Raw genomic sequence first — 25,283 nt, 5'->3', positions numbered from 1 at the left:
GGGTTCTCGAACAGCTTTCGTCCTCGCCGTTCGATTGCATTCCACCTGACATTAGGGGAAATACAGTAATCACGGTGTTCGCCCTTATGGAGGATGCTAGCGCTGGTTAACACTTTCAAGTTTAAGCTGTATGCAACATAAATATCATTTAAACTAGAAGATTCGACATCCGGCGCAGTAGCTCAGTTGGTAGAGCACCGAACGCGAAATTAGAAGGTCGTGGGCTCGGATCCCACCAGCGGATCAAACATGATGGAATAAATTTACCAAGAAAACAAGTTAACCTCTTGTTTGCTGGCCGGCGTTGTTCCGCATTAAATAGAGACAAGGAGCGACAGGCGTAGTCCACCGCGCTTTGCACCTACCGACAAAATGAACATTTCTTTGTGCCTTGTTTTAATAAAGAATATTTCGAATACTTATCTACACTGTATTTGCTTTCCCTGCTGATGGTACCAATCAGCATCATTCAGCACGCCTCCACCTTTTTTCTCTTATTTTCCGGATCGGGCTCGGGGCATTCTTACTGCCCCGAGTTTGTCCTGCAAGGTTCAACATGGCTGCGTCAGCGGCGACTGCTGCATGGCCACGCATATCAGAATCATCCACAAGCGACGATTCTTTGTCGTAGACGTCTTCTTCGGAGTATGTTAACTCGGCTTCCCTCAAGCTTACCCCCGCAGTGGTATCTGCAGTTAAATCAGCTTTCTTCCGTAAGCCGGTGTGTTTCGTCTGAAAAGGGGCCCTTGTAATCGTAAAAGCCTGCTTCGTTGCTGTAGGCTCCGGAGGTGACGACACGCTGAGCGTTGCAGGGCTTTGGATGTTGCTCAGCAGTGAGCGGCCCATGTGCGCAGCCATCACAGCGCTGATGACGACGATGCCTATGCAGGCACACAGGGCGCAGGCGACTCTCAGCTGAGGGCACTGGTCCATCCCTGAGGTCATGCTGCTCGGTTCCTTGCTGCCTGGCGAGTGCTCCAAGAAGAAGATACTGCCCGCCCCAGACATCGGCCGAGCGGGAGGATGTTTGAAGCGGACCCGCGGGTTCTGCATAAGCGGGGTGTTGGAAACGATAAATTAATACATGCCAGGCTTCACAGTAGAGTAAGAAGATTTTGAGCTTTAGACCTGATGCAGGAACTCGTCGTCCGCACCAGTTCCCTGCAACGGATGGCAGACGTGTGCTGGCTGTGCGCGAAATACAGCAGTCTGCTTCGAGAAGTGTGGAACTGTGTTTACTTTTCACGAGAAAGAATGTTTCGTGAGTTGGTTAAGCCTGCGAACCTTGGATGCCACGCTACCATGTCGTAGGAATTCGGCCATATACTCACTTCTAGTCAGTTGTATTCAAGCTGCTCTAATATCGATCTTTTGTGACAAAAAGGACAGCAAAGAGCAACGAATAAAACAGACTACGGGGAAAAACGGAGCCATTTGGAAATCTGGTTGAAAAGTTTTGACTTGAAACGAAAAGCAGTATTAGTAGCAAGAAAGGAAAGTAAAATTAAGGGCTGAGTCATCCAGTCTTTGGTTCACTGGTGTGGAAGTCCGATTTTTGTTTTCAAAGTCATCATTTTTAATGGTAAAATTTACAGCATAAAGCTCGAGAAATCATCTCCTTTTAGCAGCTCAGCGCGCTAACTCATGTTAGTTTTCTGTTGCCACCTTTTGCGAAAGGTGTATTATCTAAGCGTCTTGTGAGACCACTCCAGTGTTTTTCATGAAATTCGAAATCAAATTCACGAATGGAAAACGCAAAAGGTTATACTTTTACTCAAGGTTTTGCGGTTGTAAGGAAGGTTCAGTAAAAAAAAATACATTGATGCTTTCAAGTGACTGGGTTTCTTCAGCGCAGCAGTTGCATATCGTGCGTCCTTCTGGCTCTGATGTAACCATGAACCTCTCCATCTATTCTGACCTATTCTACTTTCATCAACGTACCTTTCCTGGGCGCACAACCTTTAGCAAGTCAGATGCGTCAAGTAATCACGTGATCTAAGAGTGTCCAAGCACATTTTTTGCCTGTTCTGCCCTCCTCCTTTTTGACCCGAGCGCTTTCACAGTCTCCACGCTGCCCTCCTTCGAGCTTTCCACCTCATCATTCCCACGATAGACATGAAACCTTCTTCCTTTTACCTTTTCTTCTCATCTTCTGAAGTCCCGTGCCTCATCATCATCACCGTAAGTGTGGCCACGTTTTCTGCACGAGTGTCCTGAAAGCGAAGCTGGCAGTGGCGCGGGACGGAGCACTCGCGCTATGTCGGCGGCCATTAAAATCATCTCACTGCCAACGGTCATGTCATCTCATTCTTCGGCTGGCCCCCACGTAACATTACGAGCTATAATCCTGTGATCAACCCTGTCCCCTGCCAGCTGAGGCCACTTTTTAAGCGAGGCTTGTTTACACTCCTTCTCATAACTTTCTTTCCCTTTTACATTATGCCTAATGGGAAACAACTTGAATAAAAAAAAATCCGAAACTTCGTAATCGCATCTGCCCACGTGACGGTCGACCAACACCTGCAACACTTGCTTCCTCTTGCAATCTATACCCTTACCCCTGCCTTCACATTACATGCACTGCTAATGCTCATTTGTGCTTCTTGATTTTAACTGGGATACCAATAACTCGTGTTTATTTAATGACCAAGTCTGCCCTCTTCCTGTCTCTTAATGTTGCATATATCACATTCTTTTCTGTGTTTCCTACCACTGTCTAAAACTCAGTTTCAAGCATATTAGTAGCCGCCATGGTTCTGCCCGAAAGTTTATTACTACTGGCAAGCCAGAACGGATGTATGCCTCTACTTCAGCAGTAAAAGTAAGGTGTGAATCATAACCTGAGAGAGCCAACAAAACCCACACCACTCCTTTCTTTTCGCCTAGTTATGCGACTCTTGTTTCCGGGTATCCGGTTTCTACATGCCCTAAGTAGGTGTATTTCTCGAATGCATGCATCGCTGCTTATCATATCAGTTCAGCGATAGCGAAACTACGGAACCTTCCTTGACTCTTGCTGATATTATTTTCAGTCTCACCGCTGTACTTCGCCTTTGAAAGTCCTCTATCACGCATGGCATTTCATCCCCTGAATTTTTAGCAAAGCACTCCCTACAGCGAATGGAAGGTTACTAAGGCATTCGGCATTAATATCTATTGCGAACTCCTCGGAATCCATGTTTTTGAAGAACGGCTGTAGACATTCCATGAATACTGCTGGAAAAATCATGTCTCTCTGCCGGACATCGGCTTTTTTTTACTATTCCTATTTACGACTCTGGCGCCTGTTCAGAACCAACAGATATGTTCAACTACCTGCCACATGCCTCTTCTCTACACACTGGTGCCACTACGCATGCATGAGTGCTGTGTTTCTCACTAATTAAAAAATTCTTGAAGTCTATTAAGGCTTTATACAGGGTGATAAAATTTATCGTATTACAATCCTTACATTCCTTACAATCAGGCACTGTGACGGACATCAAATCCACCCTTGCGCATAAGTTATCCGGCCAGGGAGATTCTAGGTGAGATGATAATTGTCACCGTCAGGCACCTAGTTATCTTGAATTAATTATTGAAGTGTTTATTACATCTAGTGAGCCGGACATATTTATACCGAGAACTTTTAGAGAGACGTATTCCTACATAATTCCATTTCGTACAATTCCTCTAGCATGCCTTTTTTCCAAGATATCCGCCTGCAAATTTGCATGTTCGCATAGTTACGCATTCAAGACTGCGAGGATCAGCGTTAAGCTCCTCCCCCGAGTGATGTGTCCCTTTCAGGACGGTTTTAGTCTGGCAACGGGGTGAAAGCATATGTAAAGATGGTGAAAAATCCTCTTTGGCGAAATAAAAAAATGAGGAACACAACACCGCTCCCGAAACACCCACCGCGCAGACTGTAACTATAGCGGCCTTGTCATGCCGAGGAATGGAAGCCAGCGGAGAACCCGGAGCACAAGGTGCGTGTCTAATGAGTGACAAGATGGGCGGGCGATGTCATTGCCTGTTTCATGCAAATAAAGTCACTGATGATTCTAATTTTTCTATTTTTCTTTTTAAATCAAGAAAAATGCACCTGCTTGTTCTCAATATTCCATTCGGCTTTTTATAGGCAGAGAGTTCATGCACAAATATGACTTTATATGCGAATATCACACTGCAAAGATATTACAACTTCAAAACATGTTCAAAACGTTTCCTACACAGCAACGCCACACATAAGCTGCTCTCGCGTTGGGTCAGTAACTCTCCCCAGTGCCTCTTGGCCGATGGTCGCAAAGGCCGCTATTCTGCTGTTCAGGATGTCAATAACGTCTGGGGGCTCGACTGCACAAATTTGTTCTTTAATGCAGCCCCTCCCCCCTCAAAAAAAGGTAGGCCAGCGTAGAAAGGTCAGGGGATCACAGTTTTCAACAAGCAGCTGCTCCTGACCTGATCCAATGCCGCTGAAAATGACTGCTCAGCAAGAACTTTGTAATAGAGGAGACATGTGGTGGCGCTCCATCATACTGTATCCAAATTTATCTCCGGTCACTAAGGAACAGACTGGCGAAGATGCCGAGCACACCCGCAAGTATTTGTTGCGCGTACTTCATTCCTTCGAGGTCGTACTGAAATATTTGAGGCCCACTGATCCTATCCCCAAGCATTTTACATTTATTTATTTATTTATTTATTTATTTATTTATTTATTTATTTATTTATTTATTTATTTATTTATTTATTTATTTATTTATTTCGTTACTATCAGGGCCGTTGAGGCGTTACAGATAGGAGTGGTAAGTATACTTATACAAATAAAATACAATATGGAGAGTAGTTAACATAGGTGATGAAGAAGAGCAGATCTAAAAACTTCTGGTTCAGACATGGAGACGATGCATTCATTCACACTCCACCAAACATGTTGTTCATGTTACCGCAGTCAATACTAATTTTACTGTAAGCAGTAGAGGGCGTTGTCAACATGCACAGTGCCATAAGGGCAAATTCGAGGTTCATCAGTCGAAACTATTTTTTTTAGGAACTGCTTCTTCTCCTGTATTCTAATCAGGCCCAAGCTTCTAATGTGCAGCCGCCTTTCAAAGTCTGCCTTGCCTCACTAAGGTTCTGGCGAAGGCAAACATGGCGCAGATGGAAGTTATTTCTTAACACAATGTCGACTGCTTCCAAGCTGCGTCCTTGCTCTTGAGCAATTTGTTGGACGCTAACTTATGGCATCCAATTAACGTATGGGAGAGAGGCAATTTCCAAGTCTTCAGTGACAATCACCTTTCTGTCCTGTCCCCGATGGTGCACTCAATCTGTTGTTAGGAAGCGCCGAAAAGCGTTTATGAATGTTGGCTTAGTCGGATGTGGACAGTTTGGCTGGGGAGCCGCTTTGAGGCGTACCACTCATGAGGTGTTGCCATTCATCTGAGCCATTGGAAGTCCTCTGTGTCTTTTTTTCCTTAAGTGAAATACCTCGTTTTGGGTGGAAAAACAGCGGGAAAGGGACGGAAGACAAAGATGAAGGAAACCACACGGATGAGCGCTGTTTTTCCACCCAAAATAAACGTATACCAACTCGCCCAACATTCCATTCTACTACAGTGTAATACCTCGCATGGACGCATGTCAGTGACGTGGGTCTAAACGTTATTCTTCTCAGTCGTTTTCCACAGCTGCAGCTATAGCGGAGACAGTCTTGTAGCTGGCAGCGAATCCAACTCATTGACATGATTATGGCAGCGATTGGCAGCGATGAAAAAAAGGCTGAAAAATTAGTTGCCGTGATCAACCTCGAAGCAGCAACGCATATTGCTTACCCCACACCGTGCAGTTAGCACTGGATTTCCCAAAGCGAAAGCGAGAGATACAGATATCAGCCGCACCTATCCCATCCTTCGTTGTCAAACAAAAGGGAACACGCAGCATCGCATTAGAGCGGGGAAGAGCTTCGCACCGATCCTCACGGTCTTATAGAACAGACATGCTGTAAGATATCTATTAAAGAATATTGTGGAGGAATACGAATAACTGTAGGTTTCTAATGCTAATATGTCCGCCTACTGCATTTACTTAAAAGTTCATGAATAAAATTTAGTGAATCAGGTGATTGATGATGACAGTTATAATACCAGTTTATGTCCCCCCTGGCCGCATCACTTATGTGCAGAGGTGCATTTCACATACCTCTCAGCTCCTTACTTTAAGAAATCTCTAAAGCTTATTTTTTGTTACCCTGTATAGAGGTTCGCTTTATTCATCGCATTCCTCGATTGCTGTTATTGATAGTCTTATTATCGCCTATTGTCCAGTATCCTATAACCCTCCCTGCTGAAAAAAAGTTCTATGATGCAATAACCTCATAGATCATTCATCATAGAATATCATAAAACCTGTATGACATATCATACAATCTGTATGATATATCATAAAATTCGTATGATATATCATACAGATTGTATGATATGTCATACAGATTGTATGATATTCTATGATGAATGATCTATGAGGTTATTGCATCATAGAACTTTTTTTCAGCAGGGCTGTCCTGGAATATGGCCGACGTGGCACCTTAAAATTCGTATTCCTTGCGCTATAATCCTCACGGCTTTAGCGAGGAGTTAGGAGCGCCACTCTGGCTTACATACATGTGGTCAGCGCTGTCGGTGGTAATGCTAGATCATGTATTTAATAAGTCAAAACTCCTCTTCTAGCCACATTTAAAGGCTATGAACTTCACTCCTATAAAACGGCTCCATAATTTACCAAATGTCCTATTCAACTGTCTTACCTGCCCTAAAATGTGCCCGCTCACATTGGGACAAACTAATAAGCGGTTCCAAACAAACAGCGCTTAATTTGATTTATGAGGTTTAACAGGCCAAACAGACTAAGGCTATGAGAGACGCCGTAACTGAAAGGCTCGCACTAACATCGCACAGTGTACGGGACTCTAAAATTCTGCCTCCTTCGAAATTTGACTGGCGCGGCTAGGGTCGAACCCGCGTCCTTCGGGTCAGCAGCCGAGCGCCTAACCACTGAGCCACCGCAGCGGCCGCTTAAACGGCCGGGATGGCAGAAAAAATGGACAACAAATAATTCATACCACACAGCTTAAAGACGTCGAAGCGATTTAAGTTACACGAGAGGTTTTCATAAGCGTAATTTTGTGCTCGACTTTCTCGGTGTTCCTAAGTGAAACCATCGGCATTAGACGGAGACAGCAGCACACTATACTCCGTTTCAAACATAGCAGTCAACGCTGCCAAAGGTACGAAAGTAGTCCGCTGCAAAAAACAAGCGAAATGTAATCGTCCGCCTCTAGCCGTGGCTGAGTGGTACGAAGCGCGCGCCTGTTTGTTCATTTTATAAGGGGGCAAGGTTCGACTCCCGGCCTGGCTGGGGTTTTTATTTTTTTATTTTTCTTAAAAAGTTCATTAGGTAGAAACTCGAAACTCAAACTCTAATACCTACTTTGCAAAACACAGCGTTGTTTGCTTGTTTCGAAGGGAAAAGGTAGTGTAGTGTAGGGCATACATACGATGTAACTTGAGTCGGATGGCGTTGAGCGCAAAGCTGTCATATTTAACACTGCGACAGCTAGATATTGTCACCTTGCTAGGTCGTGTTTGCGGTGATCTTATTCCAGTAGAGAGACCTTCTTTCTTGAACCTCGCAACTGTCCGAGGGATCACCCGGTCATCTCGCCCACAGTTTAGAAAACTTCACGCACAGACTTCTCCGAGAAGCGCTTCCTTACGCTAGAGTAAACGTTGACAATCACCTGCTTGCCGTGTTTGGAAATTTTCGGCGACTTCAGCTTGGAGAATAGACGAGCAGGAGTTGTTTTTGAAGCCGCAGTGGGCGAAGAAAACAAGCGAGTAGGAGATAGCGGTGCCATTTTCGCAGACTCAGAAACCGAAAGACGAAAGCAGACGACATCACCGGCCGGCCTAGCTGCGAAAACCTGATACAAGTGGAGCCGGAAAAAAAACCAAAAAACTAAGGCACTCTGTTTTGAAGAACATAAAAGAAAAAGCAATATTTTTGCCACATAAAACACGTTTTATTAATATACTACATTATCGACCAACATTTGCTTTAATTTTAAGTTCATTACTCTTTTCAATTTCGACGCACTACATTACGATTCGGACGAGGAACGCAAACAGGCGCCGCAGCCTTCGCAGCGTTGACTGCTATGTATGAAACGGAGTATAGTAAACTTCTCGTCTTCGATCCATAGATGTTTATCAGTGTTTGCGCGCACTTTCTGTTGATATATTGCTCGTGAGCGTAAGAAATACCTAATATTGCTCTGTACAAGCTTCCAATGCGTTCTCCCTCGAGAAGAAGCGGAATAATCAAATACGGCGAAACGGAAGAACGAGTCGCCAGAATTCCACCGATGCACTGAACAAATTACCTTGGGCTGCGGCAGTGGCGGTAACAACGGTGGCAGTGCCAGTGTTGGCTGTGGCCTTCTCCAAGCAGCAGTCCTCGGAGAGAGCAGCCCATGCAGACCGCTCAGTTCTTCCGCTGGCGCCTGGTCGGCAGACAGTCGAATCCGTTGGCTTGTGAGGTGCAGGCTGCGGTTAAAATTAGACTTTATATGTATTCCTTTGGCTCTGGGTAATATATGACAGTCCGCTTTCCACAACATAATACCGGCACATTAGTTCCAACCAGGCATCGTTTTGCACCGAAGCATTGCCCTTATAAGACACTGTGTCGGTCGTCTCTTTCCTGCTCCTCCCCTTCCTCCTTTTTACAAAAGCCAAAACGACAGAGTGCTCGGCATCGCGGGCGATAGATGGCGCAAGATGCGAAACGCGTCAAAGTCACTTTTGCGTGCTGTGAATGACAGTCACTATTCAAGTACTCATTATCTTCAGCAGTCCAGATGACTCCACGGTGGGACTAATATTTCTAATGAATACATCCAATTATGTAAGTTTAGTGGCATGTACTACCACGTTATTCAAACAAATACCCGATTCTCCGCTCTAGATATGATTGTTGAGCATCCCTTATAGTCCTATTCGCTGTGGCACTGCAGTCTTCATCATCATCATCAGCCTGACTACAACCAATGGAGGGCGAAAGCTTCATCCATGCTTCTCCAATTACCCTGCTTTTTTTTTCAGCTCCGGCCTCCGCAGCCCCGCAAACTTCTTAATTTCACCCGCCCACCTAACTTTCTGCCGCCCCCTACTGTGTTTTCCTTCTCTTGCAATTCACTCCGTTACCCCTAGGGACGCTTAACAAGTCCTTAACGAGCTTAAGGACTCCGATTTTCAGTTTTTATATAATGACTATGCGTTACGCATCACGCTGATGTTCATCTGTGTTAAAAGTCTGATCGAAAATCCGTTGATCACTTTCGCTGCTTCCTCCATGTTGCTTTACTTGTATTTATTAGGATACACTCACCTTCTTTTTTTTCATTCTTTGATCTGCTCTCCTTAGCCCAATTTATAACTAGGCATCACACTTTTGTATTCAAGCCGAGAAATAAAGCAATGAAGCTACTCCGAACACAATTTTTGAAATTCAGTTTTAATTGAGCTTTACTGTCAATTCAAACTGCTGACCATTCAGTAGGAGTGACACATAGTCTGCTGTGATCAATCATGTGATAGCGAAAAGCGCGAAATATAATCATTACTGCATCGCATAAGCCCCACCAGCGGCAGCACCTCCCATCGGAGGGCAGTGGCGCACCTCTTAGCAGCTGCACCACTGTGGCCGCTGTGGTATGAGTACTCCCAGTGATCTAAGAATGCAAAGTATAGAATGATGAATTCTTCATGTATGGGTATTAACCCATTAACGATATAGCGTCAGCCCTTAAGACATAGCTTAAGTGTCCCGCAAATTTCGTTCCTTAAAAGCAAGCATTTATTCGTTGGAAACGATGCAGGAGCCTTACTTGACGTCATCATGCAGCCCCACCCCCACCCCTACACACGCACATATTTGGCGCCGTGCGCTGTGGAGAACCATTAAGGCCATCGCGATTTTAATAAGCCTTTACGTCGCAGTTCCAAATGCCAGCACGGTAAGACTTCACATACGAGGTCTGTTAGAAAAGTATCCGACCTTTGGCCGAAGAAAAAAAACTGACATAACTGGAGCGTTAGAAACCTAATAACCTTCAAAGTAGTCTCTTTGGGACTCCACATACTTCTCTCAGCAGTGGTGCCATTGTTGGAAGTATTCCGAAAAGGCCCTTTTCGCAATGGAGTTTAGCTCTGCTGTCGTTGCAGCCTTAAGGTCCTTTCTTCTCTGAAATCGCGCTCCTTTCAATGGTCTCTGATTTTGCGAAACAGCCAGAAGTCGCAGGGGGCCATATCAAGAGAGTAAGGAGCCTGTGGAACTACAGGAGTCTTGTTTTTTGCCAGAAAAGTCTGAATCAAATGCCAGGAATGTGCAGGAGCAATGTCGTGAGGGATGTGCCAATTTCCTGTTGACCTCAATCCCGGACTCTTGCGCCGCACAGCACCACGTAGGCGATGGAGGACATCCCTGTAGTACTCTTTGGTCATTCTTTGACCTTGTGGGGTGCGTACTCGTGGGGTGCTACACAGAGGGAGTCAAAGAAAGCAGTCAGCATCACTTTGACATTGCCGCGTACTTGGCGGGCCTGCTTTGGTCTTGGTGACGTGGAATGCGTCCTCTGTGACGACTAGGATCTGGTTTCCGTGTCGACCCGTACACCCAAGACTCGTCACCAGTGATTACGGTGTCGGTGAAGTCAGGGTCACTGTCAGTGGAATCTAGCATCCCCTGTGAGACTTCAACACGAAGCTGCTTTTACTCCACCGTCAGCAGCTTCGGCACGAATTTCGCCGCAACTCTCTCCATGGCCAAATCTTCGGTTATAATGGAATGTGCAGAAAAATTGCTGATGTCCACCTCTTCCGCAATTTTTCGGATAGTCACACGATGGTCCCGCATAACCACATCGTTCACTTCGGCAATTACCTGGTCATTTCGTCATGTTGATGGCCGACCGGAGCGTGACTCTCTCTTCACGGATGTGCGGCCGGCTTTAAACCAATTGTACCACTGCTTAATCTGTGTGCTGCTCATAACATCGTCACCGAAAGCCGTCTGAATATTCCGAATAGTTTCCACTTGGCTGTCGCCCAGTTTCTGGCAAAATTTGATATAGTAGCGCTGCTGCTCTCTCTCCGCCATTTTCCTTGGAATAAAAAACCGACGAGAGCACTGCGCACTGCCTCACTCAAACGCTGTGTCCCAGCGACTGACGCTATCGGCAGGCGGGAAAAAATTCGTGCATGCGCATGAAGGTTCAAGGTCGCCTGATGCAAGCGCGCTTGTTTCATATCCATCAGGTGTTCGCAAAAAAAATAAAGTCGGATACTTTTCTAACAGACCTCGTAGTTTACTGGTAAGCTTCACTCGTTCGACGCTTTTGAGGTCATGAATTCTAGAACTTCTCCAGTTGCTCTTTAACACAAACGTCATACTAAAAATGAAGTTCGCTCATTCGTTCTTATCTCGTAATCTACCGCAGGGTTAAAATTTTACCGGTTGTGCTACCTTACAGTCTGGCCAAGCAAACACTCTGCATTCTTCGATAATTTTTACTGAAGCATAACGCTATCTCATGTAAGCCAGTGAGGCTTTCCTGACATCGTTCTAACGATATACTTTGCGCCTGTACGTATACTTCTGGGTGCTATACTAAGAATTTTTGCGCAAGAAGTATGTCAGTGCCCATATAATCAAACGCCTTTCTCGGCAATCCTCCATTATCTGCACAGGAATATTTCATTTGCTTCGACCAGTTTCAATTCTTTCCCACGCAAAATTCGGTTAGGTTAGGTTATCGGGGTTTAACGTCACAAAGCGACTGAGGCTATGAGGGACGCCGCAGTTAAAGGCTCTGGAAATTTGGACCACCTGGGGTTCTTTAACGTGCACTGACATCGCACAGTACACGGGCCACTAGAATTTCGCCTTCATCGAAGTTTGACCGCCGCGGCCGGGATCGAACCCGCGTCTTTTGGGTCAGCAGCCGTGTGCCATAACCACTGAGCTACCGCGGCGGCCCACGCAAAATTCATTTGCCGCATAAACGAGTAGGCTTCATCATTCTTGCATCCTCTGATAAGCGCCCGCATTACTTCCGTATGATAGCCTTAAAAAACATTCTGAAGTATTGCAACTTTTAATCTTTACCGCCAGCCCTTATAAAAATGGTCTATAGACAGTCTCTACACTTCTTAGTGACTCTATTGACTTCCTATAGATATTGCTTTTTGTCTATTCATAGTCTATAGACAAAAGTCTACTAAAAGTGTATGGCCATAAATCCATATATTGTCTGTAGATTTTCTATGGCATTTGTATTACCTATAGACTGTTCTCTAGGATTGGTCTATAGATAGTCTATAGACTTTATAGACATAAGTCTGTAGACTTTCTACAGACTGTGTAAAGCTTTTTTGTAAGGGAGGCTACAGTCATAGCAAGGGAATTGACTTTAAGTTACAGGACCATAAAGCCCCGCTGCTGTGTCTGTTGCACTAAGTATATCCTTGCCAAAGAATTCTGGACAAAAGCATTTTTGAGCCGGAAACCGTTTATAAACGCATTTTTTCGCATAATATAAGATTGCACCATAACTATCAATATATCCGCAGATCACCCGACAGCGGTCTTGCGTTTTTTTTTTTTATTGACGTTTCCGCTATCGTCAAACGCGCTCCCTATTGGTTTTCTATGGCAGTCTTGACTGCTCCGTGCGATCGATGGATGCACTATAAAAAAAAAGATTTTTCTCCATATCGAAAGAATATATCATTACCTTCAATATTTCAACAACAGTGTCCTACAGTTTTTTATGTTTCAAAAGATTTGGGCGAGAGTGTTGGACGTGCAGTGTAAATAATCTCTTACAGTACGATGTTTCTCAGCCACCCAAGTACATTTCGTTTTTCAACGGTGATTATTTAAATGTTAGCATACCAGTTCTAAGTGTCGTGTGTGTTCCCTCATGTTGTCCAAACCCTGCCGCGGACATCCACCGTTCATAAGTATGAACCAACTAGTCCGGCTAGTCTTACTGTAATATACCACGTTAACCCAATAGCTTCCACATCGATTCCGTCTCTCCCCCCCAAAAAAGTACAGGAGATTGGAACAACCTGCTTCTTCACATCACATCCAGCATCGACCCAACTTTGTTCAAATTAGCCATTCATAACCACCTATTGCAAGCCTGCTGAATTTTTGCTATAATTACTTTCTTTTTCTTTATCCCGCTTTTTTCTCTAATTCTCCTATCGCAAGGTGTCACACTTGCCAAGTAGTTTTGAGTATTACGCTAGTTGCTTCCCGAGTGACTTTTTGCTACACAAACAGTTCCGCTGCTTATGTCTACATTTAGGAGCTCGTCCTTATGTTTACTGAGCGGTAAAGGCCATTAGAAAATTCCGGGCAACTAGTGTGATTTCATTAAAAGTTTCACTGCGCATTCATAATTTAATTATTGCCAGACCTCTCCTAAGCGCGAAGTTAGTAATTGCAGAAATATTTTGTTTAAGATAACAGCTTTGACTGCTTTTCATCACAACAAGCGTGGAGGAAAGCCCGCGTTTCTGCTCTGAATACATTTTTCAAAAATGACCTACAATGAATGTGTTATCCAAATAATGCCGCTAACTTATGGGAGGCCCCTTGTTCTGACAAAAATAATCTAGACAGCGCATAAATTACCAAGTAATGCAATACAACAGCAGCGCGGGCTCAAGCGGGTGAGAACAAAGTCGCGATCAAAATCTTGAATGGACACTTCAACTCTTCGTTAGCCTTATTGGGTTTATAATCAATATATGCTAAAATTGATCATTCTCTAAATTACGTTCATTGATCCCCGAGAATCCTCATACCATAACTGGCCCTGTAGTACAACGGTTAACCGATGCCCCAGTGCCCTGCGATGGCAGATGCTGTGACCGGTGGGGCAAGTGTTGTTGTTGTTGTTGTTAGCTTTTGAAAGCATGGCACATAACCACACTGGGGGATCGGCCAAGAATAGGGAGGTAAAGGTTGCTATTCACCTGTACATACTAAAGGCAAAAGAAAAGCACACGGCAGAGAGCAACGCCGGGGGAGTCTACCACAAGGAGTGAAAAAAGGTAGGGGTTTGGATTGGAGAGAGAGACAGAGAAAAAGAGAGAGAAATTCGAAATATAATAAAGCATAAAAAAGACAATACTGTAAGCTTTACCAAGGCAGTCGATGAGATTCCAGCAAGAAATTTGAACAGCGTCACAAATAGACCTGTGGCTGAACTCAAGCGTGGTTGCAACAAATGATAGCAAGAGTGGGCTGCTCAAACTAAGGCCAAGATGCTGTAAGGGCAACTCCAGCAGTCTTCTTCTGAAAGTGAGACGGGGCAAGTGAGACGAAAGCTGCTTTTTACGATGAACTTCTCCCCACCACTTTAACTGCCACCTACCACGGTGGGCAGTTTGCTCACAATACGGTGAGCACGTTATAATGATGTCACAAGGCCACGAAGGCTAAAGTGGACCACCTGCCCCGTAGGTTGCTTTTCTCGTGTTTTTTGTCTTTTTTTCACTCACGGCCAATGAAGAAGACTCCGGATTTGCTGCAACACGGAACCATTTGCGCTGTCGCATTAAAGCAACTTGTTGTGTGGCGCCCTCTTGGGTCGACACACAATTCACTTAGCTTATTTGTAAATCTGGCCTAACAACAATGACTTTGTTTGCTGTGTGAATAAAACCGTGGGGAACGGGCGCAAGCCCGCTTTTGTTCCGCTCGGAACTGAGTCGTGTCCTTCAGCGGCTGCAGCCCGCCTCGTGATCTGAACACGACCTTGTAGTCTGCAGCAGGAAGCGGCGGCTGCTGCCGCGAACGCTGCGCAGCTGTGCGCGTTGCTTGTAGGTGCGCTGACTTGTCAAGGCGCGCAGACTTGGGGGCACCGGTAGCAGAGGCTGCGGCCTCCTGGCTTCGGGATGGTGAAAGGACGTCCTTGGAGCGGGCAGGCACACTAAGAATGTGTGTCCAGTCCCTTGGGTCGTAGTCGTGGGGGTTAAGAACCTCTCCCTGCACCTGCACCTTCATGATGGTGTTGGTGGCGGAAGCGTCCGACGCAGTAGGCCTAGCTCCCAGTGGAGCGAGGCCTAGCTCAGGCGAAGAGGTCACAAAGAAGGGGCCGTGGGTGCCCGAAAAATGGCTTAGTCGGGCCAAAAATTGATGGCGTGCGGCACTCACATTCGTAGATCAGTGGATGGTGAAATTTGGGCCGATGATGCTGGCGATTGGCGAATTCCGCTGTCTTTGTGCGGAGCCGATGTGGGGTGCGTCTGTACTACTCGGCCCCCTAGCGGCCAATCATCTGTTAAAAAGACACCCGGTATATTCAGCTGGACCTGCTTCCACCCCGACAACTACGGGAAGCCATCCTTCAAGCGGCGTCCCCGCTACAAGAACCAACGCGTACCCAAATCAGGGTACACCCCGTAAACAATACGTGCACCGTAAGCACGCCCATAAAAGCTGACGCGCTTGCCCTGGTTAGCGTAACCAGCATCAAAAACCAAGGCAAGGACTTCGCCGCCGCAGCTTACATAGCCCCGCCGGATGGAGCGGTACGCGGAGTCATCTCCAATGCTTATTGGAATGAGACCCCTACAGAGCTCCTGCAAGACCTGATCACCGGCAACCCAGACGCCCTCATCGTGGACGCCCGCCGAATGGACTCCACGCGTTCCATCCTAATCACTTTCTGAGCTGGACCTGTCCCACGAGCCGTTCTTTATGAAGGAGCCCTCCACAGGTGCACACCCTATCGAGGGCATATAGACGCCTGCACTAACTGCCGCGTCCCTGGTCACCGGGCAGACGTGTGTGTCCACCCAAGATCCCATAAGTGCCCCCGCTGTGGGCAGTCCCACCCAAAGGAAGATGTGCCCTCATGCACCCCCAGCTGCATTCTCTGCGGAGGCCCTCATATGACCGGCACCGGGAACTGCAAGGGACGGGGCCGCAAACAAGCATCCCCGAAGAACGCTCTCTCTCCTCCGGATACATCGCGGCTTTCCCGCTGCGATCAACCAGGCACAGCCAGCAGACGCAGCTCGACGGCTTCCCGGTCGCCTTCTACAAGCCGGCAGAATGGCAGCAAGAACGCCACGCGTCTCTCCTGGGCAGACCGTGTTTTCGGCAAAACCACCCGTCAACCCCCACCGCCCCAGTCCTCCCAGGCAGACCCCAGAGACCAGGAACTCAAGGCCTTGCGTGACCAGGTAAGCCGCCTTTCCTCTCTCCTAAGCACCCCCGCCCCCTCCATGCCCCATCAACCCGCACCCCCTGTCATAAATTCGAGCTCATCATCCACAGACACTTCGAGCACCCCTCCTGCAAGGAAACAGCACACCACAGACGCCACACCCCCTCCCGTGCCCCCAGAAATAGACGCTAAATTAGCAGCACCCGAAGCAAAATTTGACCATAAACTAAAAGAGCTAGACGCCCGCCTCGAGGCCAGATTCAATCACCTTGCCGCCACCCTCACCGAAAAACTTGAGCAGCGCATGGACACTATGCTTACCAAGATGATGGAGCTCTTGGAACATAATCTTACCCATCGCTTCACCCAACTTCAAACCCCCTCCACTCCCACCATCCTACCTTCGTAAGCACAAAACACCTTTCCTGAGCCACACATACCAATTGACACCCGTCTTACTACCCTCAATCCCCCCACCATCCAATATGGCGGGGGGGAACACTAATTATCTCCCCATTATAACTTGGAACTGCCGCGGCTTCCGGGCAAAGCGCGCACCTCTGCAACTTCTCCTTCCCACCATCACACCCACGCCCCACATACTTCTTCTCCAGGAGACTGCACACCGAGCAACCCTCCCCAGCTACACATCTACACACTCGGATACCACTAACACACCCAGGGCGTCCACACTCATCCACCGCAGCCTCACCTACAAAACTCATCACATTACGTCTTAGACGCCCTGCGTGATCACGGAACTTATACATCACACACATTCACTTCCTTCTATATTTATAGCAAACATATACCACCCCCCGTCCCTGCCGATGGCCCCGCTAGAATCACTTCTGCGAAAGCTACACCATCTAGCAGGGAAACATCCCCTACTCATCGGTGGGGACTTAAACAGTCAGCATACTGACTGGGGATACACAACCACGACACATCGAGGTCGCAGGCTCTGGCTGCTCCTGCAGAACCTCCAACTCACTGTGCACAACACGTTTCAGACGCCTACGCGGATCGGCAACAGTGTCAGCATGGACACCAGTCCGGACCTGACGCTGAGCCGCTGTATCCGCGGCGTTACCTGGAACAGAACACAACATACACTGGGCAGTGATCATTACATTATACAAATCACTGTCCCATACAAACCACCCCGTCATGCAAGTATGACACACGAACTCAATAACTGGGATGCCTTTCGCGCTGCACGCACCGCCCTCCCAGACACTCCCATCGCAGACATCGATGCATGGGTGCAATCACTCAAGCATGACGTTCACCACAACACGCGACACATTTTATTTATTTATTTATTTATTTGAACATACTGCAGGCCCTTTTCGGGCCCATGCAGGAGTGTTTACAATGCATCATTGATCAAACAGAGTAAAAAACAAAAATTCAAAAATACAGAGATGTTCTCTGACCCAAACACAAAAAGATTAGGAGAGAATTAAACAGAAAAGTCAATTTTTTCGATATAATTAAGAAATGGTTCCACGGACGTACACTTCACCGCATCTTCAGGCAATTTATTCCAATATGATATAGCATCTGGAAACAGGGAGTACCTGTGGATATTTACACGGCTGACTGGTTGACGAAGTGTTTTACTATGGTTTGTTCTAGACGAGTGTTTGAATGGCGGGTGTAAGTATTGTGAATTGGCTATTTTGAAGTGACCGTGAAGAAGTTGGAACAAAAACTTTAATCTTGAAATGATTCTTCTCTGTGACAGGCTTTGTAAATTTGACTGAACTATTAGACTGGTAGCGCTAGTTTGACGTGAATACTTTGAATAGACAAACCTCACTGCTAGTTTTTGGATGCGCTCTAATTTGTTGATTAAACTTTTTTGATGGGGGCTCCAGACTATATCCGCATATTCTAGGGTAGGTCTTATAAGAGTTTTATAGGCACTGAGTTTAATATGGGCCGGCGTGTTACGGAGCTTTCTCCTTAAATAATGTAATTTACCTTCTGCTTTAGAGCAAATGGATTTGATGTAGGGCTCCCAACGCAGGTTAGATGTTAGGATGAGCCCCAGATATTTCACCTGATCATATTTTTTAACCTGTATGTCACCAAGTGTGTATGTAAAACTTAGAGGATGCTTCTTATTAGTGAATGTGATACTTTTGGTTTTATCTGCGTTAAGTTTCATTCCCCAGGTCATACACCAAGCGTGGATTGATTCTAGGGAATTGTTAAGGAGAATTTGATCGTCAGATTTTTTTACAGCTATATATACGACACAATCGTCTGCAAAAAGGCGAAGCTGGATCGATGAACTAACACAGGAATGAATATCATTTATATAAATGAGGAACAAAAGAGGCGCAAGTACTGATCCCTAGGGTACACCCGAATACACATCCAGGTTTTGCGAAACGTATTCACCTATTTTAACGCATTGTTTTCTGTTCTGCAAATAGCAGGAAATCCATGACACAATGTTGCGATCAATGCCAAAAGATAGTAATTTTGTTACAAGGTCATCGTGAGGAACAACATCAAATGCTTTAGAGAAGTCTAAGAATATAGCATCTATCTGGTAGCCTTCATTAATTATGTTAGCGATGTCGTGAGTAATTTCAGCAAGCTGCGTTACTGTTGAAAGCCCTGTTCTGAAACCATGTTTTTTTTCATAAATGAGATTATTATTTTCTAGATATGAGATTATGGCTTTAAAAATAATGTGTTCCATCATTTTACAACTAGTGCTTGTTAACGATATCGGACGATAATTATTCAGTTCAGTTTTAGAACCTGATTTGTGTATAGGAATTATTTTGGCACAGCGCCAGTCATCTGGAATTACGAGTGTTTGTAAAGATGTTGTGTAAATTTTATGCAGGTATTTAGACACCCAGTCAGCGTATCGGACTAAAAATGTATTCGAGATGGAATCAGGACCCGGAGATTTTTTTGTGTCAAGTGTTTGTAAAAGAGAAAGGATTCCATCTTCACTAATGATTAGTTCTGTCATGGGTTCCTTGATTGTGTATGCGGGTAGAGAAGCGTGAGAGGCTGTTCTGGTGAAAACGGACTGGAAAAACTTATTGAATTCATTTGCAATGTCATCATGTTTACTTATGGTGTCGCTGAAATCTGTAATGATGGAACCAGTTGACTGTTCTTCAGGTAAGTAGCGCCAAAACTTATGAGGGTTGTGAGCCATGAAGGAAGGCAGCGTCAAATCAAAGAAGCGAGCTTTTGCGTCTCGGATTTTGCTCTGTAAGCAGTTAACAAGACTTGCAATGTCATTCTTGTTTCCTTTTTTATGCCGTCGTTTTATTTTTCTTTTAAGTTGAATTATCTCGCGCGTTATCCACGGGTACTCCCTGTTTATGCGTTTTTTTCGAAGCGGAACGTATCTCTTTTCGCAAGTATTTACAATGTTTTTGAAACAGGACCATAGTTCACGAACATCGGTCAGTGCGCTGAACCGATGTTCGAAACACCGAAACACCAAAACATGTTCGATGTACCGAAACACCGACCCTTGACACACGCCTAGCCCACCTCTGGGAGGCTTATCACAGCATCCTGGAACGCTGGAAAGGCAACAAACACAACAGAACGCTTAAAAAGCGGCTGGCCGCGCTGCAGACACAAATCCAACAGCACTCTGAGGAGCTCTGTCGATCCAACTGGGGACAGATATGTGACGGCATCGCCGGAAACCTGTCCAGCAAACGTGCATGGCAACTCCTCCGACACCTCATTGACCCCACACGCACCAAATCAGCAGCACAGCACCACGTGACACACCTCACACATGAACACATTGACGATCCCGACACCCTTTTAGACACACTTCAAATCATGTACACATCTCCAGGCGGCCCCACACCTCTACCCCACACTCGACACCGACATCACGGAGACGGAAGTCAGAGCGGCCCTCCTAATTCTCCGCGCCAACTCCGCACCTGGTGCAGACCAATCACAAACTCCATGCTCCGTAATCTGGATGACCGATCGATCACCCACATTACGAAATACTTCAACCAGTGCTGGAGGGAGGGTAACCTCCCGCAGTCCTGGCGCCACGCGAAGGTAATATTTATACCAAAACCCAACAAACCACTCACCATTCAAAACCTTCGCCCGATTTCGCTTACCTCATGCCTCGGGAAGCTCCTCGAGCATGTTGTGTTAGCGAGACTCACAAGTCACATGGCGGACAACAATCTCTACCCGCATAGCATGGTGGGATTCCGCCCTCATCTATCCGCACAGGATGCCATGCTGCAACTCACACACGACCTTTCTGACCCGCTTCTTCCAGGTCACACCAAGGCAGTCTTAGCTTTGGATCTCTCCAAAGCTTTTGATCGCATTGAACATCAGGCGATCATGACTGCTCTATCCCCATTGAATGTGGGTGTGCGCACGTATGCCTACATTCAAGCATTCCTGACTGACCGCACGGCTGAGACACACTTCGGCCCTCTGTCTTCCCCCTCTTACACACTTCAGAGTATCGGCACCCCTCAAGGGTCCGTCCTTTCCCCCTTTCTCTTTAACATTACCCTCATACCCCTCGCCCGGATTTTGGCAACTATTCCCCACCTCAAGCACAATCTTTATGCCGACAATATCACCCTGTGAACCACCTACGGCAGTGATGGCGACATAGAGAACACCTTACAGGAAGCAGCCACCCTCACCCAAAATTACGCACGGACCATTGGACTGTCTTGCTCCCCAGAGAAGTCCGAACTGCTCCACATCCGGTCTAAGAACCACCGCTGTCCCCGCTCCCCCATTGCCATTGAATTGAATGGTTACCCGGTACCTGAGGTTGGCACCCTCCGTGTATTGGGCCTGCACATCCAGAACGACGGCAAAAACACCACTACCCTCAAGAAACTCAAGCAGGTTGCAGGCGCGATATCGCACCTCATCCGCAGGGTTTCGGGACATCATAGAGGCATGAAGGAGCGCGACCTATGTCGCCTCATTCATGCCTTTGTCCTCAGCCGTGTACTGTACACTACCCCATACTTACAACTATCCAAACATGACATAAACGCTTTGGATGCTTTGATTCGCAAGGCATTCAAGGTAGCACTTCATCTTCCCCTCAACACACCCACAGACAGATTACTAGGCCTGGGCCTCCACAACACGATCGGGGAACTGGTGGAGGCCCACCGACAGGCCCAATACATCAGGCTCACAAAAACTTCCACAGGTCGGTATATCCTGGACTCCCTGGGAATCAAAATACCGACCAACGACCCAACCCTCCTCGCCATCCCACGATCCCTTCACCGAGAGCTTCTCATCAGGCCGCTCCCGAGGAATATGCACCCGTCCCACCATGAGCAGCGCCGCAGAGCCCGTGCGAAGGCACTCCATTGAGCGTACGGCCCCCAGCCGGACGCCGTATGGGTGGACGCTGCCTGCACGGGTGATGAAGCGACACCAGCTGCGGTGGACTCCTCTTCATCCACCCTCCTCACACTACCTCTCCCTCCAGACACGTCCCCAGAGGCTGCAGAGGAAGCCGCCATTGCACTTGCTATAACCCGCACGGAAGCCCGGTATATTTTAACTGACTTTAAAACTGCGATTCTAAATTTTGCTCGAGGCCGAGTTCATGTCCCTGCTTTTGGCATACTGGACTCGCCCGATGCACCCCCGCCCCGCCAAGTGGAGCTGATATGGGTGCCTGCGCATTCCGGGAATCCCGGAAACGAGGCCGCCAACCTTTTAGCCCGAGGTTCTTTAAACCGGGCTCAGGTGGCCTCGGATCGGGGATTCACGAAGGATCGCATGCACTCATTCAGTGAGCTCACCCAGGCATACAGAGCCTCTCGCCAGCTCTACCCCCGCCCCACCCCTCCCTAGATAACAGACACGCAACACTCTGGCGCAGATTACAAACACATACTCTCCCCTCGCCCCTTACCCTAACCCACTATCATCCCTCCTTCCCCACTCCTGCTTGCGCCCTATGCCCAGAACCCTTCGCTTCTTCCCTCCACATCCTTTTCCTCTGCCCGGCGGACCCTCCCCCGCGGGACCTAGAGAACCTCAAGACCTGGGAGGACTGGGAGACCCTGCTGCGCTCGGAGGACCCGGCCGTGCAGACCATCGCCACCGGCCGTGCTGCCAGTGTTATGGACCTCAGGAACATAAACACTTGAGTGCAGTGGGTTCGTGCGGAGACCCTGGGGCGTGCCCCGATTTCCTTTGTAAATAAAGTTTTCTCTCTCTCTCCTTCAGCGGCCTTTTGCGGGCCTTGCCGGGGTGTTCATGCAACACCACATTTTGGCGACGAGGATGGGATCAAAGTAAGTGACGTTTGTACGCTTGCCCCGACTGTCGTACCATTTGCTTCGACTTGCCTCTGTTTTGCTGCCCCGCTCCACCTATCCTGCAACTTTAGAGACTTTGCGTCAGCATGGCGTCAGGCCTCGCTCCCGCGCCGTTTTTGTCTGCGCCCGGTTCGCCTGCAGTGCCGTGGAAGCGTTGGTTCAAACTTTTCGAGGCGTACCTCCTGTCGGCCGGTGGTAGCGACTGGGCACCGGAGCGGAAAGCGGCACTCCTTCTCACGCTGCTCGGAGCGGAGGGACAGCGCCAGCATTTCAACAATGAAGAAACTAGGCAAGCGTCCGCAGTCGCCGTCATAACGGCTGAAGCACTTCCGCAGATGCCGCTCGAGCCTGCCACGGAAGCGACGACCACAGACGAATACACACAGTTAGTCGGGAGCTTGGACCTGCTGTTTGCAGACACAACGAATTTCATCGTTGAGAGACACCGTTTTTTCCGGAGACTTCAACTGCCCGGTGAGCCATTTACCCAGTATGTAGCGGCAGTTAAACAACTTGCGTTGACGTGCGAATTTGGCTCGGCGTTCGACGAGCGCATCCGAGATCAGATCATCGAAGGCGTCTCAAACCCAGCGTTGCGCGAACGTTTTCTGAACGCTGGCCGAACGCTTACGCTGGCCAAGACAGAAGAAGTTGGCAAAGCTTTTGAAGCCGTACAGCAAGCAAATGCAGCTTATGAGGGAACGCCGGTTTATTGCGCTTAGTCTACTCGTTGTTCTTTTCAAGTGAAGATTTTAAAGCATTTTTAACCGCTTCTTCTTGCTTAACTAGTCAAAGAAGTGATCCTCGAACCCGTGCTTCAGACATGTGGTTTCTACCACATCGTCGCACGGGATACTCACTTCAATCACTTACATACCAGGTTCCCTTTGTGCTGAATAAACATGAAAAACTGCGTGCTGATTTCACTACTTTTACTCGGAGACAAGTTCGCGAATATTTCATGAAACGTTGAAACAATCCTTTTGATGCTTTGATTGTATCCCTCTGGTAATACCATCAGGTTGCACTGTTATTTCGGTAACCACATATCTATTCTTTATACCTTTGTTTATACCTGTGTTTATACCTGCGTTTATACTGCGTTTATACTGCCTTTATATTGCGTTTATCCCTGTGTTTATCCCTGTGTTTATGCCTGTGTTTATGCCTGTAATATGTTCCATGTAAAGCAGCCTCCTGCTAAAACTGTCGCCTGCTGATGTATGCGAGGGCCCTCGGCACTCTCAAGCAGTGAAAAACTGCTTTTTCGCTGAGGTGCCCCCCAACCTAGAGTTGTAAAATAAACATTGAATTGAATTGAATTGAATTGAATTGCGTCGACGAACCTGTAACGGAAAATCCGACGATCGAACAGGGATGCATTCGTCAAGCAACTTCAGGATTTCGAGCGCCCGCTCGTGCTCGTGAGCAAGAAGGCGGATGGCGCAATCACACAGCGTCGGGTTTCCACCGTGGCGTCCCCGGAACCGAGGAAGGAGGTAGAAGCAGCCAAGATGGAAGAAGGCGCCCGGAGTTCGAGCGAGAAAGCCAGGAAGGGAGTCGTCAACCGTCTTGCTATCGTTGTGGCTCTCCGAAACATAATGCAAACGCAAGAAACTGTCCAGCCCGCAATCGTCGTTGCAACAATTGTAGAAAAATTGGACACTTCGCTCTAGTCTGTCGCTCACAGCATCAGTCCGCGACACTTCGCGCGTCGAAGGCGCCGGCCTCTACCGTGGAGGAAGTACACATCCTGAATTCTCCGCATATTCTGGGCGTAGAATTGCCACAAAATAAGAAAGAGATAATAGCTACCGTAACGTTTAAAGGAAACCCAGTTCCTCTATTGTCGACACTGGGGCTGCCGTTTCTCTTGTCAACAATGCTGATTTTCGGAAATATTTTGCACGCTTCTACACTTTGTCGTCGTCAACCCTGGCTCTCCGGGACTACTCCGGCAAGTTGATTCCCACACTGGGCACCTTCGAAGCTGACATACAGTACAACGATACTCAAGCATCGGTAACTTTTCATGTAACTCGACAAGGATCTTCGTTGCTGGGCCTTGACGCCATTCAGAAACTGCACATCAACGTGATGGGGTCCACCCTCACTTGTCTCCAAGCCACTTGTCATCCGTTCGAGGTTCCGGAGAACACACCGCCAGGATTTGAAGCCTTGTTTTCGAGTGAGCTCGGTTTTGTCAAGGACTACGTCCATCAAATCAACCGCCGACCAGATGTTCCTCCCGTCAGTGCGAAGCTGAGACGCCTTCCGCTAGCACTGCGACAACAAGTCTCCGACGAGCTCGCGCGCCTGGAGCGCGAGGACATCATCGAACGCGTCGACGCATCGGAGTGGGTGTCTCCGCTGGTCGTCGTGAAAAAGAAGGATGGCTCCCTTCGCCTGTGTGTGGACTTGCGGGAGCCCTAACCAAGCTATTGTCGTCGACGGCTACCCACTTCCGCACACGGAGGAACTCTTGCAGTTGCTCGCAGGAGCTACGTGGTTCTCAAAGCTGGTCTTGGCTTCAGCATACCATCAAGTGGGACTCACGGAAACAAGTCGTGAGTTGACAACGTTCATATCCCATGAAGGACTATTTAGGTTTAAAAGAGTCTGTTTTGGTTTAGCCTCTGCTCCGGCTA

General features: G+C 47.4%; 1 protein-coding gene and 2 pseudogenes across 2 annotated transcripts; 2 read left to right on the top strand and 1 right to left on the bottom strand.

Moving 5' to 3' along the window:
• Positions 1–419: 419 nt before the first annotated feature.
• On the bottom strand, positions 420–8,560 carry LOC149343863 (uncharacterized; annotated as a pseudogene). The gene is made up of 2 exons (XR_016283326.1): positions 8,423–8,560; positions 420–1,047 (listed from the first exon to the last, which is right to left on the bottom strand). The product of XR_016283326.1 is annotated as an uncharacterized LOC149343863 (transcript).
• A 10,862-nt stretch (positions 8,561–19,422) lies between these two features.
• On the top strand, positions 19,423–22,615 carry LOC149343862 (uncharacterized; annotated as a pseudogene).
• Positions 22,616–22,721: 106 nt separating this feature from the next.
• On the top strand, positions 22,722–25,068 carry LOC149343861 (uncharacterized). The gene is made up of 2 exons (XM_089547085.1): positions 22,722–23,020; positions 24,465–25,068. The coding sequence occupies exons 1-2, from the start codon at positions 22,722–22,724 to the stop codon at positions 25,066–25,068; spliced, it is 903 nt and encodes a 300-aa protein (XP_089403211.1).
• Positions 25,069–25,283: the final 215 nt, after the last annotated feature.

The sequence above is a fragment of the Amblyomma mixtum genome, chromosome 5, assembly GCF_055824585.1.
Source record: "Amblyomma mixtum isolate Tamu chromosome 5, ASM5582458v1, whole genome shotgun sequence".
In the NCBI taxonomy this organism is placed as follows: Eukaryota; Metazoa; Arthropoda; class Arachnida; order Ixodida; family Ixodidae; genus Amblyomma; species Amblyomma mixtum.
This window is presented reverse-complemented; position numbering and strand designations above follow the sequence as displayed.